Consider the following 16,751-nt stretch of genomic DNA (forward strand, 5'->3'; position numbering starts at 1 on the left):
GATTCACAATCCTCTCAGTTTCTCTCTCTCCTTACTTCGACCCCGATGCATATTCATATGACTCCTATTTAACATTTTCACCCTCATGTGTGGTTGATCTGAACAACACTGAGGTCTTGTACCTGTTTGTTCTGCCATGGACGGGATCATGATTACACTGATGCACTGCATTTCACCCTTTAAGTCTCATGATGTTCTAACTCATTTGTTATTTTTTCTAAACAATATAAAACATGCCAAAACCATGGAGTCTAGTAGGGGAAAACTTTGTTTGCAAAATGTATATTGATGTTTGGTTCGTCTTAGAAATGCATGCATTCGGGTATATGGCAAAAAGGACTTGCACGCCTCACCATTTGGAGTATCAGGAGCGGTCCAGCTGACGTTGAGAGCATGTGGGGACAAAGGGGTGACCAGTGGGGCTGGCACATTCTCTGGCGTGCTTTCCTCAGTGACAACCGGAGCAGAGGGGCTTCGGGTGCAGCCTGCGCCTGTGCAAGCCTGAAGTGCGCACACAAACACACTCAAGAATTCAAGAGAGGTGGGTGAAAATAAGGATCCAAAGACTCACAGCCACCGAGATGGCGTAGGCCGTGCCAGGAGTGAGGTTGCGGAGCGTGTGCTCTTCAACGAGTTTGGAACTGTTGTGGACGACGGCGGGCTCTGCCCCATCCTGTGAGATGAAGACGGCATAGAACTGCAGAACACCATTGACCTGAGAGGGGCGAGACCACCTGGTGACGCAAAGAAGAACCCAACATAAGTGTTTTGAAAGACTGCGAGACTGTGGAAATCCATTCGTGAAATTTGCACTTTCAAATCATGGAGTCAAGCATTCTGTATGATTAGCCGGGGAAATCGCAAAAAGCTTTGCTTTGCATTTTGTCACGCCTACAAAATTTTGTGCATGAAATAAGATAGATGTATGGGCTGACTCCAATTTCTAACTTTTGTTTAAATGCGACTGATTAAATCTGATCACAACATCCCTGTTAAAGGAGGTTGTGCATACTTGTGCCACCGCATTATTTTATATCATTCATTTTAACTTCCCCTCTCAAATTATATTTTTTAATATACAAGGTGTAGGGCCACATTAATGCTGGAAAAAGCTTCAAAAATTCATCAAAGCCTCTTTTTTTTCTTTTTTTTGATATCACAAAATCCTGGCCTTGGAACAGGGGTGTGTAGATTTTTTATCCACCCTCACTGTATAAACAGATTCCTTTCTGGGAAGATGTTCAACAAGACAGAGTATGGGAGAATATTTGGCCATTCATTCAGAAAAGCATACACGCGCAGCAAGAGTACTGAAAAAGCTTGATGTTTCAGAAAGCTGGCATTTCTCTGTGCAAATATCTTATTGTGTGCACTCATGAATGTATTTGTGTGAGGCATTGTGATGTGAGGGCAGAGGATAAATCTGCTGATATCGCTTCATCCCCATCGCGGAGCCTCCCTCAACCTTTCTCACAATCTCTCACCCTCACTTCCTTCCATTTCTTGCATTTTTTGCATGCTCTCTCCCCCCACCCCCATCAAGCTCTCAATTAATCACTTACCCCTTTTGCTCTCTTCATTTTTCTCATAGATGTTGCACATTTCTGTCTTCCTCAGCCTTTCTCATAGACAATGGGGAAATATTGACCACATGTGATCTTTCAACCCCTGCCTGTTGCCAACGTGCTAACAAGGCAATACAAATTCCTTCCCACAGCAGGTGAATTTATAGCTAAAAAGAGTTTCAATACTCACAGTACAGTATGCACACCGGTGCACGGATGGCACTACTACCAAGGATGAAATATTGCAATTTGTTTTCCGAAGCCGTCACCACTCGTCAAAAGATACACGTATAGCTCGTATGTTTTTAAAAGTAGCGGAGGCGGAAGACCTTTTACAGGAAAGTGTTTTGTGATTTGCCAAGAAAATTTATGTTGACAGAATCTTTATGCAGAGGTGGGCTGTAGACAAAGAAAGAATTCGTTAACTGCTACAACCAAAAATGAAAGTCTTAATTAACATTTAAGCTCAATTTTAAGCTGTTAACGGTCATACAACTAAGCACTGCATGTACACAATCCACCCTTTCATGATTTCCGACCTCAATGTCATCATGCAAGTCATCTTGAATGAACGGGATTTGTATTTAAACTTCACAATTCGGCGGCTGGTAAGTCATGTAGAAGAAATAAGTCAGTATCGGCGTCTTGTTTCCCTTTGCAAATCTTTTTCATTTCTTTCTGTGACACAACGGCTTGTTGTGGACACACCGCGCTCGTAAACACGTACACACTGTCCAGCGACATTTTCAAATGACCAAGACGGTAAAAGGTGTAAGAGATTTATCTTCCTCCCTCGAGAGACGAAAGGTCAAGTGTAGTGTGTCAAGTGAATATTCTGCATGGTAAACACAACTTCGGAAGGTCACCCGAGCGCTGCTGCCCTTTCCCTCCCTCGACGGAATGTGCGCGACTGATGCGCATCTCCGAGATGCCTTCGTTGCGGTTCCGTTCTTTCGTGCGGAGTAAAGTCGAATTTTGAGAACGATCGTGAGCACTTACTCCACTAGAATGGTCCGTGAGTCGAGCAAGGTCAGGGTTGGCGTGAGTAGCGGCCCGGGAGGAAGCTGAGAGGTCAACATGGTGACTTTTGAACTGTTGGTGCATCCCACAGCAGTGCATGCAGACAGCAGCAGGACATGAGCGGTATAGACGCCAAGCCCTGAAATGCACAGCGAGGCAGCATGAAACAGACAGGGAGGATGAATGATGGCATCGTTTCATGAAACGAATCCAAGCATGGCGAGAAAGCTACACCCAATAGCCACAACATTCGGTACACCTGCAGTCATAAGATCGAAAACGCAAAAGCTGTAATGCCCTTTACACCTGCAAATTTGGTGGGGAAAAAAAAGTTTAAAACAGTTCAAAATGGTAACACGGGTTTTTGCCGTATTTGATCGAGGCGCAGGCAAACAGACTCGGTGATCCGCATACGTGTGTGGTGGATGTCATCGTATTTCACTCATAAATATGACAACAGCATGATAAAATTCCTCTGGATCTTAGTCAAAATTAATTGATTGAATTAATCATAAACACATTCAAAAATATTCTTTAAACTCAAATAGTCATTCCACCACAAACAAAAAAAACATCAAGCACGATATTGGAAGAGGCAATCCCTTTGTGGAGTTTGCATGTTCTCCCCGGGCGTGGGTTTTCTCCGGGTGCTCCGGTTTCCTCCCACATTCCAAAAACATGCATAGCGGGCTGATTGAACACTCTAAATTGTCCCTCGGTGTGAGTGTGAGTGCGAATGGTTGTTCGTCTCTGTGTGCCCTGCGATTGTCTGGCAACCGATTCAGGGTGTCCCCCGCCTACTGCCCGGAGACAGCTGGGATAGGCTCCAGCACCCCCCGCGACCCTAGTGAGGATCAAGCGGTTCGGAAAATGGATGGATGGAAGAATTTTCTCGTAGTATTGTAGGTGTACCTAATGAAGTGTCCTGTGCGAGTGGGTATTTTCCACAACAATCTCTTATCCACAATCAACCTGCGCAGGCTGAATATTCCCTGTTTATTTTGCGATCGTTTCTCTTTGTGTGTCACGGACACACCCACTGCCACTCCTTTGCATAGCGTATAATTACTCTGCCTGCAATCCTTCCAATCAGAGTGAACATCGGACACATTATTAAACCGCTATGAATGATACGTTTGTTGCCTTCATTGACCCAAACAGACCCCGCCGCACCCACACTGTACAATGTAAAGAGATGTATGTACTGTATACATTTAAATTCAAGACTGGATGATTTAGTCGACTCTTATCGGATGTATTATATGAAGCTACTCGTGTGGCTTGACGTGAGGACTCTTGTGCTGTTGTGCGTTTATATACCTATGAGAGCTTCTGCATATTATAAATACTGTATGTCTCACGGTGTCTATTTGCATCTTAAGTTCTCAGTGGTGCACCGTGTGTATTGTAACTCTTTCAGTCTCTCGTGTACGTTTTCAAGGCAAACTGTGTGTTGGCAATCGTGCCGCTATGTAGTGTTCTTTGTTTCTCTGCCACCGCCGCAGTTTCAAGCATGTGTATTTTCAAGTGCTATTCCCATGTTAAGAACAGCGATGCCCGTTCTGCTCTTTCAAATGCAAATAACCTTCGCCATTTTGCTTTTCGTCACTCTTCCCTCCTTTTTCTTTTTACGCTAGGGCTGGGTCCCGAGGCTGAGATACGCATACGCACTCAGACACACACGCGCATTATCGCTCTCTGGGTACCAGTAATGTTGTGGTGTCCCTCCTCTCCGCTGTAGACCATTTGGTTATTCTGATAGAGGCGGTATTCCGTAATGACACCATTGGGCCTATCAGTGGCAGAAAAAAAAAGTCAGATGGGGGCTGTATAAGAACATTATTCAGTAGTTAATACTGCACAAAATATTAAATATACCTCATACATTTGGGAAAATATTCAAAAGGTTAAAAAAAACGTAAATAAAAGATGATGAAATTATGTATACTTACCTTGCTGGAGCTTTCCAGCTGACAAACAGAGCTGAGGGTGATGAGAGTGCACTTGGAGCAAAAACACCATCAGGAGCTGAGGATAAAGGAAGATCTATATGTTCTTATGGTTATGAGCACATTAATAAAGATATAAAAACGGGAAAATGTGTGAGAAAAGTTTAGGGACTAGTGACATAAAAGATATTTCCAACCCAAATTACAAATGTTGAAAAATGCTCATGAGCCTAAGGATTTGTACTTTTAGATATGTTTAGTCTCTAACACCATTCAATATCTTAACTCAAGACTCGGGGTGAATCAATACTAATCTTTTTTTTTCTCCCTCTTTTACTCAAAATTGATTTTTGCTACACCTGCACTGACCCCAACTGTCATGTTATCCCCCCAACAAGGCATGCTCGTCCCACAGCAGACTAATGTAGGGACTAAGAAAAAGAGAGGAAAGAAAAAAAGTAGTTTGCTGTGCCACTCATGAAAGCGACATAACTAGACTCCTATGTCCTTTGCTCCCTTGTAAAGTGTCTAACAAAATCCTGCTTCATCTCTTCGACTGTATTCATCCTCATTATCCTGATCCTGTTAATTTCATTCTGATACACCTTCTTGTGTCACTCTTCTTTTTCTTTCCTCTTACAACTACAAATGATATGTTCCATCCATCCATTATCTGAAGCCGTTAGCCCTCACGAGGGTCATGGGTCTGATGGAACCTATCCCAGCTGTCTTTAGGCGGTAGGCGGGGCACACCCTGAACTTGTCCCCAGCCACTCACGGGGCACACATCGACGAACAACCATTCACACTCACAGTCACGCCAAGTGACAATTTTGAGTGTTCCGTTAACCTGCCGTGCGTGTTTTTGGCATGTGGGAGGTAACCGGTGTACCTGAATAAAAGCCTTGACCTTGCCATTTCAATACTTTTGGAGGGGAGTGTACACACACTACATCTTTGCCACTACGGTGAAGTGTTTGGAAAGTAAAAATCTATTCCTAAGCGGTGGAGAAAGAAATGTTCTATTAAAGTGTGCTCGTATCACTGTCGTACCTTCCTCGGGGGTTTTGAGGACTGATCTCAAATCAGTAACATCAGAGTGCTCATTGCCCAAACTCTCTGTGCAGCCAGTCACCATACAAGCGCTTACGGTGACCACGTATTGAGTGGACGGCGTGAGACCGGACAACACACCTGGAAAAGAGGAGCATTGGTTTGAAAATGCTTGGTGAATTTCATAGGGGGGGATTTTATTTTGAGGTTGAGGTAAGAGTTACAATGATCACTTTGCGCAAGCAAATGACAAGATTTTCCTGCATCATCAGGTCACAGTCTCCAGCAGCACATGAATAGGTGAACACCTAAAGAAGGACTTTGTGTGTCTTCAGAAGAAATATTTAAGGTGCGGCGTCATCACGTGCCTGAAATTCATTAAACACAAACCTTGTCGCTCATGACATCAGATAAGTCGAGTTTATATTTCGGTATTCCCGTTGTTGGATTGTTTTTGGAGACTTTTGTATTAGGTGGCTTGCGAAATCTTATCACAAAAGTTGAATGAAGGCAACTGGCTTCTTTTTGTTTGCTGAATATGTTTCACCTTGAACCCAAAAGGCTTCTTAAGTTCTAAAAATGTTTTAAAGCAAGGCCTGTATGGCATCTGAATTTGATCGTGCCCAAGTTAAAGCCTTTCACTATCCATCTCAACGCCTTATTTTTGAGGCTGATGTAAACAGGTACTTTGGTCATCAGCTCTCTGTGACGCTGTTGCTATGTAGAAGTACTGCAGTTGGCAAGGGGAACATCCTTTTTATTGTCTTTTTTCCGTCCCCATCCACTTTTTCATTGTTAGCCCCACTCATCGTCAGTCAACCTCTACTTGTCTGATAGAGCCTCGCTCACCCTTTCTCTCTCTCTTTGCCGCACGTCTTTTAATTCAATTAGAGGCCGAGGCCCCACTCCACTGCCATTACACCCTCATTTGCGTTCTGTGTTTTCGAGCCGTCGGTGTGATTCTGCAGTCAGATGTCGAGGCCACCATAAATTAACAAGAAGCCTTATCAAGCTTGGACTGGACGGCAAAGAGCGGTGGGTAGGGGACGTGGAGCCATACAGGAGACATTGAGAGCGCCTGGGATGGGGCGAGCTCATCTTCATATTTGCCTGGAGACATGGAAGCGTGGACGAGACGCGGGACGAATAGCAGCAGCGGACACCGTCATCATTGTCGGTGTTGAAGATGAGGCGGGGAAAGATTGAAAACAGAGAGAGTCGGAAGGAGCGATGCCAATGTATGACATCACGGGGATAGTGTTGAGTGTCTTGCTCCAAATTAACACAGTCTGCAAATGCTGGGGTCTTGCCAAGGAGACATTAACAGGTTTGCATTCAACCAAGAGGGTCTGTTTTTGTCAGGAAGCGTGTGCGGTGAGTAAAAAGGACAGCGACAATGTGTTTTTACCCAGGGCCTATGTGAAAGAAAAGTTGTGGCAAGAACATAATCAAGAAAAAAAATAAATGTTATTACATTAGTTGTGAAAGTTGGGGTGTAGTTCCAATATTTAAAATAACACGTAAATAACTACTGAAAAAATAATGATCGCTTGCAAGTTCAAACCCCAAACCCAAACATTGTCTATTTTTCGTATTCTTTATGACTCAGTTGTTTTTACCTGTGAAATTTCCATTAGCCAGGTATATGGCTTTGATCGGGGGCATCGCTGGCTGCTCTCTCTGGTAGGCTCGCAACTCAAACGTGTCAATCACACCTCTGACATCACCAGTGGGTGGAGCCCAGCTCACCTTGGCACTGAAGCCATTCAGAATTTGCACTGCAGTGGGCGGTGGAACGGTGTCCGGTACTTGGAAGTAAAAGAAATAGAGCCAGTTATTTGATGGGAGGAAAAGGACCTCTGATTAAATGTTTGTATTTTTGAGAAGCTAAAATTATTGGGGCAAAATAAAAGTAAAGCAAAATTGGCCAATCAGTCCCTCTCCTGACTGCTCAATTGGAAATTCACCACAATATCTTCATTTTCCCTTGAAAATAAAATATATTTATCAAATAGGGATATTGATTCGTGAAATCGGTAAAAGCATGTCCATAACACAATTCTAAAATTGAAAAGGGGTGGCTCAATAACTCATCATTTTAATCTATCTTGGTAGGATATAATTAAAAGGTGTGTCTAAAAACTTTCCCCCCCTGATCCAGAGGACATATTCCACACAGCAATATGCAGAGCAGTGTATGTGGGATAAGCCAATCATGTACAAAATAAAGACAGAAAATATATCAAAACGAGGCAAAACAACAGGTTGGATATACAAGAGGTTCAAGTAAAAGCTTCCCCCATCTTTACATGCCTTAATAGGCCCACTAAATCATCCCTCCCATTAGCATAAATAGTATTTATGGGAGTAGTAACTTTTGCAGCGCTGATTTAATGCAGCCACCCATTCATTCTGGGCTATATTTCACTGTAATCAACCTCTCTCCTTTTCAGCCGTACTCTCCTTCCCTTGCGGAAGATGCCAGTGGGAGCGTTGACTGTCAAAACAGCCGCATCCTCTTCACTTCCTGTCTCCATCTATCTCTCTGTGTTTCTGTACATCTGCCACCAGTCTTCTATTCCTGGTGCTGGAGGAGTTATAATGTGGAGCAGAACAACTTTAAGAGAATACTGAACACAGTGTATAACTTTATTTTTTTCTTGAATACGCCGCCAAGCAGCAAACCTTTTATCATTTCTGTCCGACATGCGGAAAATATCTCTCGACTCACAAATTATTTTAGGACCGGAGAGTAATTTCCTCATCATGCCAATATTTCTCCACTTTCACTCCTGCCTTGATTACTCAATCATTCTGTAGCTTTTTCCTCCATTTTCATTCTTGCTGTCCCCCTTCGGTAAGCTCTCAACTTTGCCTCTCAATCCTCCGTCCTCGCCTCTTCTCTGGCTTCTTAATGTATTTATTAGCACTTCCTCCCTCCCCTCCATTCCTCTCTGTGGTCACAGCACACCAGACCTACCAGTGTATCGTTCACTACTAATGAGCAGCTTTATATTACACCAGGGAGAACCCGGGCCGTTCTGGGTTAACAGCCTTTTACTGGGATGCCCTTTATGGTGGCTTTATCAATCTCTCATAGCGTCAGGCGAGTGTAATATCACGAGCCCTGGATGAAACTCACATACTGTACAAGTTGGGAGTGCTTTTTCATCCCAAATCTCTTGAGAAACGGCAACAGGTGAGAGCAGTTCCCAATTGCCTTAAGTTACGGAAGGGCTCAAAATGTTTTTGGTGGAGAATTTGTGAATGGAAACCAAGTCAATAAATTACACGGAGCAGTGTGTCTTACCTTTACCGCAGCTGCGTACTCTCTGCCAAGGTGAGGCCGCCCAGCCCCCTGCGCCGAGAGCTATGATCCGATACAAGTATTCTGCGAATGAACATGGAAGGGTGGGTTTAGGATTGGGATAAAAACAAATTAATTAAAAAGTGCATGACAAAGAGTTTTGTTAAAACTCACTGAATCATCCAAAAATATGCATTCATGAATGTAAATACAGTCGAGAATTTTGACAAGATGCAAAACGGATGAGCACATTGAATCACTGGAGAGCAAAGTAAATTAATTCTGGAGTCCCATTTGTGCTTGTAGGAAAAAAAAAACATATATATATATATATATATATATATATATATATATATATATGCCTTACCAATGCCTTACCAACTGAGCTATCCAGCCGCTGAGCTATCCAGCCGCTAATATATATCCTATCGAAAGCATCATGTGCCCAACATGATGGAGGCCGGGTTATGACATTGTAATATATGGATGCTAATTGAATGGACTCACTGGTGTTTTATGGATGATGTGACTGCTGACAGATACATAACAAGATTAATTGGGACGCGGATCTGACTGTCTTATCTGGTCAGTTTGGTCACTTGACCAAACTGAGCAAATTTCATCCCAACTCTGGTGTATCGCATTGGAGAGAAGCCATGGTATGCTTACAGGGAATTTATCTACAGTCTCCTTTGATTTGATTCATAAAAAGGCAGACTTGTTCATATCTTTTATCCAGGAGACAGAAATGTTCCCATTTAACACAAAAATAACATGTGACGAAGCATTTAAGGAGGCACAGTGAAGAGCCTCCATTAATAATCCCCTTTAAGAGACAAGAAAAAAAAGGTTTTCGATGTTTAAGAGCGCAAGTCGACAACACGTAAAATCGAAATATTTTCAGAATATATCCTGATGTGATGCCATAAACCTTGATCCTGAGCAGCACTTTAAAATTGTTGATTATAAAACTGAACAGAGAACGTGCCACATCTAGTTGTCTTTTCCTGTGAAAATATACGAGTGATTCTGCTGCCAGAAATCCCGCACTACACTTTCGCAGTTCCTTTTCGTGTCGCTTGGCTGGACAGAATTCAGTGGCCTTCTGGGTGAGCCTCATATTCATTTACCTTGACTTTGCCCCACACATTCAAATTTGCATTTTCAATTTTAAAACACAGCAAAGTAAAAAGTGCAGCGCTCCGCCTACAGCGCACACAAGGTCAAGTGTAATTTTGGAAAATGCGTGGATGTGTGCGGGCCCCGTCTGTGAAAGCCGCGTAAATCTCCGCTCTCAGTAATGTTTATAGAGCAATGTCATGCTAAAAAAGCCTGATGTTCAGATGGTTTTTCAGAGGACCAAGGGAGTACATCAAACCTATAAAGCTACAGCATTTATCCGGAGTGGCTTAGTGCATACCTCGTATTCCGTTTATTTGTTTTGATGTAATACATGTATGCGATACAAACTTTGTCGCGGTTGTCCAAAGAGTTGCTGACCTTGAAATATGCACGAGGAAAACATGCCTCACATGTTCGCCGCAGTAATTCACATTCCGCTGAGGAGATTCTCTGGTAATTGTTGGCAACTGTGACATCATGCTTCCCAAATGCACTCATCTTATACAGTCGACGGGTCAGACGGAACGAGTTGATGAAAAAGATGATTTGCAATTCTTACCAGTGAATGGCTGCAGACTGTAATCAAAGGCATGTGTCTCTCTACCAGTGAAGGCCAACACCGAATCATTGCCCCTGCAGTTGTAACGACTTTCCCTGTTCAGACAGCCATCGAGGTAGATTCTAACAGAGCGTCCCGAGGCTACAGAGAGATTAACTCTTTGATTGACAGGAGGGCTTGTTTTATCACTTTGAATGGTGAGGCCTCTTATGCAACCTCCAAAGCCTGCGAGGGTAGAAGGAGGGGAGGGAGAAAGAGAGGAGAAGGAGAAAAGGATATGAGAATAAAGTTTCTGTCTCAATATCGCGCCTCGTTTATCTAGCCGTCATCTGGTATTCACTGAGCATCAAGTAATTCTACTGGTTTAGCATGACAAAGTACAATTTTCTGTTCATGTATCCATACTCACCACCTCACCACACAATTGGTCTAGAACAGGTGTCACCAACATTTTTGAGGGTGAGAGCAACTTCATGTGTACCGATTGTGTGAAGGGCTACCAAATTGATACACGTCTGAAATAACATATTTGTCCAAAATACCTTCAATAATATGAGGATGTGCTATTTTTAATACTTGATGATTTAAATTGTCAGACTTTGATCGTGTTTCGAAATGTCTCACAGTACTGCCAATGTTTGCATTTTTAAATCATAATTTCTACTAGCAAATCACAATGTCCAGGCACTGGCGGGCTACTCAAGTGGTCTTCACGGGCTACCTGGTGCCCGCGGGCACCATGTTGGTGACCACTGGTCTAGAACTTCACTGACTCACACTCTTGTTGATTTAGCTACATGCATGTTGGCAGCACAGATCTAACTGCATAGTGGTGCCTTAAGACACGAGTTTCACAAATTCGCGTTGTGACCAAACAAGTCACTGAAAACAGAGGTCTCTCAATTCAACTTTCAGGAATTAAATGAAATGGAAATGCAATTAATATGTCCTGGTCAGCTCAACAATAATAAAAATAAAAGGTTGTAATGTGCACTCCATAAATTGTACAATACAAAACTATTCTGTAATAAGATTATTAAATAGAATGTAAATAATTAAGCAGTTTGTGCAACATGATTTACTTCAATTTAATTCATTGTGCTGCCGCTTTATCGGAGGGAGGGGAAGGGGGAGTATAATATCTGTATATACACCCACCCACACAACCCCCCCCCCCCACACACACACACGCACAAGAATGAAATGAAAGAAAGTCGCCACCATGCTCAGTAAGTAAATAAGAGGCACTGATTTTCATTTTCTGTGGAGGATAAAGTATATTTAACCCGTGAATATTGCAATATTGTCTACTCGTGTTGCTTCGCCATTTCTATTCAAATATCTACTGCATTAAAGGTTGTAACACCGCAAGTATTCATGCTAACTGTTGCAACGTCTGTTTTATTTTTTTCTATTATGTCAGCATTAAGCGAGAGGGGGCAGAACTTTTTAAAGTACATAACTTGTAATTTTTTTTATGTTTAGTTTGACAGTAAACTTCAACTGGGAGTGGAAAACAACAGCTTGAAGCCCCTTTTGAAAAATTGTTCACTATTTGCGAAACTGCGGCTTATGGAGTGAGCTGAATTTATTGCTAGTAAATGAACGCCTGTCGGAGTATTATTATTTCTGTTTGATTGGATATCATTAAGTTCTGCAGATCTCCCTGATGTGTCATAAGAGTCCACTTAAATGAACCCAAAAATGAACACCACACACATAAAGAGACACCAATACAATGAAATGATGGTGATCCAATTTGCCCAATTCTTTGGGCCAGACACATATCTCACCATGTCTGTGACTGTGGATGTCCAAAGCCTTGTGCTTAAGTTGAGGTGGCACCCCACCCAGGTATAACGGTGAGTCAACCCAAAGCCTTCCCGCTGCTCCCGCTCCCCTTGCCTCCTCTGCCCAGCCATCAACCGCGGCCGAGATGAGTGAGCCGCGTTTCGCCAGTGAGAGCTGCTTCCATCCTCCATCGCAGTAGCCAAGCCCTACCCACATGCTAAGCTCGGTCACGTGACCTCCAGTGGAGAGAAGGAATGACAGAAGACCGCCCTTCAGCTCCACCTAAACATACGCAACAACCCGAGAGATATCACCATGTTGCACATTATTTCCAAATCCGTTTTATTTTAAGTCATATTTCAATGAGGCACAACATACCAGCATATAGTCACGAGTCTCTGTGTTGTACGTAAAGAGCAAAAGTGCATTAAGTTGGTCTGTTCTAAACTCCATTGAGATGTTGAATTCCGTTCCTCCACTAAACACATCTTTGTTTAACTCCAAGTAACCTAAACACAAGAGGGAATAGCATGGAATCATTAGGAGATACACTAAATGCTAACTTCCCAAACTAAATTGTGACATGCCCACTTAATATACAACTGAGCTGCCAATCTCTGCTTCCCCAAGTATGACAATAACGATAACATCACTCAGGCTCAGAGTCTGTCGCATTATCAAAAACAATCAACAGTGTCCTACCATGACCCAGAAAATGGGCTCCGTCCAGCGTATGAGTCGGGCAGCCCTCCCAGCTTTCATAGGCTGACATTTTATTTGTGGCTTTTGTCCAATCCAGAGATCTCCACTGCTCCGAGGGGCTGTCAGTCATCTTGAAACGCACGTCCCTCAGGCAACCAGAGAAACCCCGTCGCATCAGCCGGGCAGGCCCTGGTGAGCACAGACAAGAACAGGAAAAAACTAAACAAAACTTCACCTATCACTCTTCAAAGTCTTTTACTCCATGGTTTCTATGCCTAAAATACGCAGCCAAGTTCTGCATGCAGTTCAGATGCAATGCAAGCCCTGACCTAAGGATGACCAGATGTTTCCAAGGACACAAGTACATTAAAAAACACAAAGAAAACCCTTTGTAATTATTGCCCAGAAAATGCCAATGGACATCGTGCAAATTCTATTCATATTCCAAAAGAGGGTGGAGATTGACTCACCGGAATCTTTCCGTTGTAGAGCCAAATCTTCCGGCAGTCCTCCAATGAACAGTCCTGTATTCTCGCCAATTATAGTGCTGCCGCTGGAGGCTGAAGAACTGCCTGGTATAGTAGAGCAAGATTCCAAGTTTTAGCGTATGCGCATTTTGGAGAGGTTTGAGGGACAAATTGAGAGAGAGAAACATGTTTTTTTTTTTTTTTAAAGGGCATCAAATGCAGTGAAGATATCACCAATAGCACAAAGCATGAACATCCTGAGCTATCGTATGGTTTATGTCGATACCCGATCAGCAAATATCGCTTTATGGTATTCTGCCACCAAATACTTAGTGAAGTTTGAGCATATTTTGCATGAAAAAAGGTTTTCCGGTTGCAAAGAAATTGTGAAAATTGTTCTCCTTCAAATGTATTAATTATGACTGTACTGTGGAATTATTGGTACACAGCAGTTCGCAATGTGCGGCAGGATGTATTTGTAATGTAAGTTACCATGGAATTCCCAGCTCTCATATCGGCGTACTTGAAATTTCTTCAATGGAAAAAAAAATTGGAAGTGGCAGCATGCTACGCACTAACCAGAACCAAAGTTAAGTCAGCTTCATTTTTAATGAGTTACAAGACATGAAACACTGAAGTTAGCATACCACTGAAAATGTGAGAGCAAGACAGAAAAACGAGTTTCTGTGCATGTGTGTGTGTGTGTGTGTGTGTGTGTGTGTGTGTGTGTGTCTAAAGCAGTAGTTTCCTCCCCAGATTCCTCAAAGAGCAGCCGGGATTAACCTGGTTAATACCTCAACAACTGGTAAGTTTACACACAATGAAGCAGGCACACGCAATTACTTCTACATCCTAGACTAGATACATTAACGAACTTGCATGTATGGACACTTGCGTGAACACTCACACACCCACACAGAGGCAATACATGCGGCGGTCAGTATGAATGCGTTACCTCTGTATTGATTGTTCACAACGATTGTTCCCACGGCCCCTCGCCTGGTTGCTATGATGTGGTGCCATTTTCCATCGCTGTAGTGGCGCCCCCCGTCCCCTTGTGCACTCACAGCCACCGCTGAGCCCTGCGCACAGCAGCAAAAAGGAAGACTTACAACTCTTTGTGTCATCCAACTTCTTGAACAAGAGGCTAAAAAGTAAACAGTGTGTATGCTGTCGTCATTAGGTGGCGATAGCAGGGGCCAATCAATATTAGCTAAGTGCTTTGATCATTAGCCACACGCAAAGTCAGCCACCCAAAAACGTGAGTTTGCACAAGTCGTACTGTAATGGACCAGAACTACAGACTGACCAAGTTAAGGGCTTCTACTTCTTGTGTAACCAGGATTGGGCAACAGCGTACATGTCACTTGCAATCCATGCTCATTCATGTAAAATCACCATAAGCACACTCCAGCGTGGCTGAAGACGGATGTCTCCATTAAGTCTGATGACAATGTTGCAAGCAGATTTTTGTAAGTTAGACACAAGAAATGTAGTAAAACATGAGTGCCAGATCAGTGCTCACAAAAAAAAATCCCTGACAGCACGGAGGCTCACACAAACAGTGATGAAGATTTAATGATGGGTTCAATAAATGTATGAATGCCAAAGCATATCAGCCTCTGGCATCTTTACAACTAAGGATAGCTCGCTCCTCTTAACAAGGCAGCCGGCAAGTGGTGCACCGCCTCGCCGTCGCCCTGTGAATGTGAGGCACAACTGTACCAAATTCAAGCCAATTAAATGCTAAACAACTCTCAGTGTTGGTGCCCTTGAGTAAGTCATCACAAGAATTAACTGCGCTGCCGCCCGAACTCCATGTGATCGATAAGGGGCTCAACTATTCAAATGTGAAATCAGACAACAGAAAGATCAATAGTTTCAATCGCACAGTTTTAAGCAACCGAACCAACAACTGACAACGAACAGCTTGGAATATCAAAAGCCGTCATTTAAAAATAAGACACGCACAAACATGTAACGCACCGAAAATTGGTGTTAATTTGCTCACTACGGCACTTATTGCCATCTGTTGCATTGATGGCTGGATTATAAATATTAGCGGTCTTATTTTAACAGCTTCTTAAGTTAAATGTTAAACTGTTGCACTTTTGCCAGACTGTAAAACCTATACTTATATAACTCGGGTGTTAAAAAAAATTGATGCATGCCATTGATGGCTTTGTCCGAAAAAAAATGGAACAGATTTTGTTCAACCTACTGCTTTTTCCAAAACACCATTTCATTTGTATCGGAAAATATTTGAATAAAGAAGTGCCTGTAGTCAGCCAAAAATGTTACATCAGTGGCTCCTTGTGGAAATCTGCGTGCCATAAGCAGGTATTTTCATACTTTGTAGTCCGCCGTGTTTGTCATGTAGGCCCTTCATAATCATATCACTTGCCCAGGTCATGCTAAATTACACACTGTGCGGTAGTAATCCCATTAGGCGAGCGCAACAGGCTAATAGGGAAAAGTAATGAGCCAGGCTGGATGTAACTCGGGGAACCCCAATAAACCGTGAGACACCTCCCGCAGTTAATTATTCCAAACTCTCTCTAAACAAAAAAGTCATCTGAGTTGCAGAACACACACACACACACACACACACACACACACTGAATCATGCAGCATATGACTAATACTCGAGCTACAATTTGACAAAGACATTTGGTCCACCCAACTACTGCATGGACACTGATGAGGAAGGGATATATTGTACTCTGTGCACTGTGTGCATGTTTTTGTTTGAGAGCCTAATTAGATGGTGACCGCATGGAAATGTGCGCAATCATCTGCTATCATTGCTTTCATCATCCAAGTCATTGACTCCTCAACCCCTCTACATGTGTCTGTAAGGATGGATAAGGGAAGAGAGGCTGTGTGTGTGTGTGTGTGTGTGTGTGCGCGCGCGCGGACGAGCGCAAGGGTGCAAAGCTTAATTAGCTTGCAATTGGTATTCACGCGTGGTGACTGCAGGGAATGAGTTAATTGCAGTCCAATTCAAACGTTGACACACTTTTAAAGTCTCTCCCCCCCACCCCCGCCCCCCTCCGCCTCTCACTCTATCTCCCTGACAGAACGCAATGAGCGGGCTACAGATCACATTTATAAGTTGAGAGCAAGCGAGGGAAGACAAGAAAGAATGAGACAGAAGAAGAGTGGAGAGGAGGTGGATCAGAAAAAAAAGACTGTTGGAGGTAAGCAAATATGTCA

At 43.0% G+C, this 16,751-nt stretch overlaps 1 protein-coding gene across 4 annotated transcripts in view; it reads right to left on the bottom strand.

Annotated features, from left to right (window-relative positions):
* Positions 1-16,751, bottom strand: part of ush2a (Usher syndrome 2A (autosomal recessive, mild)) — a 153,450-nt gene that overhangs the window by 79,328 nt on the left and 57,371 nt on the right. For all 4 annotated transcript variants that reach the window (XR_007962273.1, XM_052064437.1, XM_052064438.1 and 1 more), the window contains exons 31-44: positions 14,491-14,617; positions 13,539-13,640; positions 13,069-13,257; positions 12,745-12,875; positions 12,369-12,648; positions 10,576-10,800; positions 8,898-8,978; positions 7,207-7,395; positions 5,588-5,728; positions 4,538-4,613; positions 4,292-4,377; positions 2,565-2,724; positions 572-734; positions 354-501 (exon numbers count right to left, since the gene is read on the bottom strand). Coding sequence is in view for 3 of the 4 variants with exons in the window: in XM_052064437.1 (XP_051920397.1) it covers positions 354-501; positions 572-734; positions 2,565-2,724; positions 4,292-4,377; positions 4,538-4,613; positions 5,588-5,728; positions 7,207-7,395; positions 8,898-8,978; positions 10,576-10,800; positions 12,369-12,648; positions 12,745-12,875; positions 13,069-13,257; positions 13,539-13,640; positions 14,491-14,617 (2,098 nt within the window). In the remaining variant the exon portion in view is untranslated. The remainder of the gene's footprint in view (positions 1-353; positions 502-571; positions 735-2,564; positions 2,725-4,291; positions 4,378-4,537; positions 4,614-5,587; positions 5,729-7,206; positions 7,396-8,897; positions 8,979-10,575; positions 10,801-12,368; positions 12,649-12,744; positions 12,876-13,068; positions 13,258-13,538; positions 13,641-14,490; positions 14,618-16,751) is intronic.

This window comes from Hippocampus zosterae, chromosome 4 (assembly GCF_025434085.1).
Source record: "Hippocampus zosterae strain Florida chromosome 4, ASM2543408v3, whole genome shotgun sequence".
Taxonomy (NCBI): Eukaryota; Metazoa; Chordata; class Actinopteri; order Syngnathiformes; family Syngnathidae; genus Hippocampus; species Hippocampus zosterae.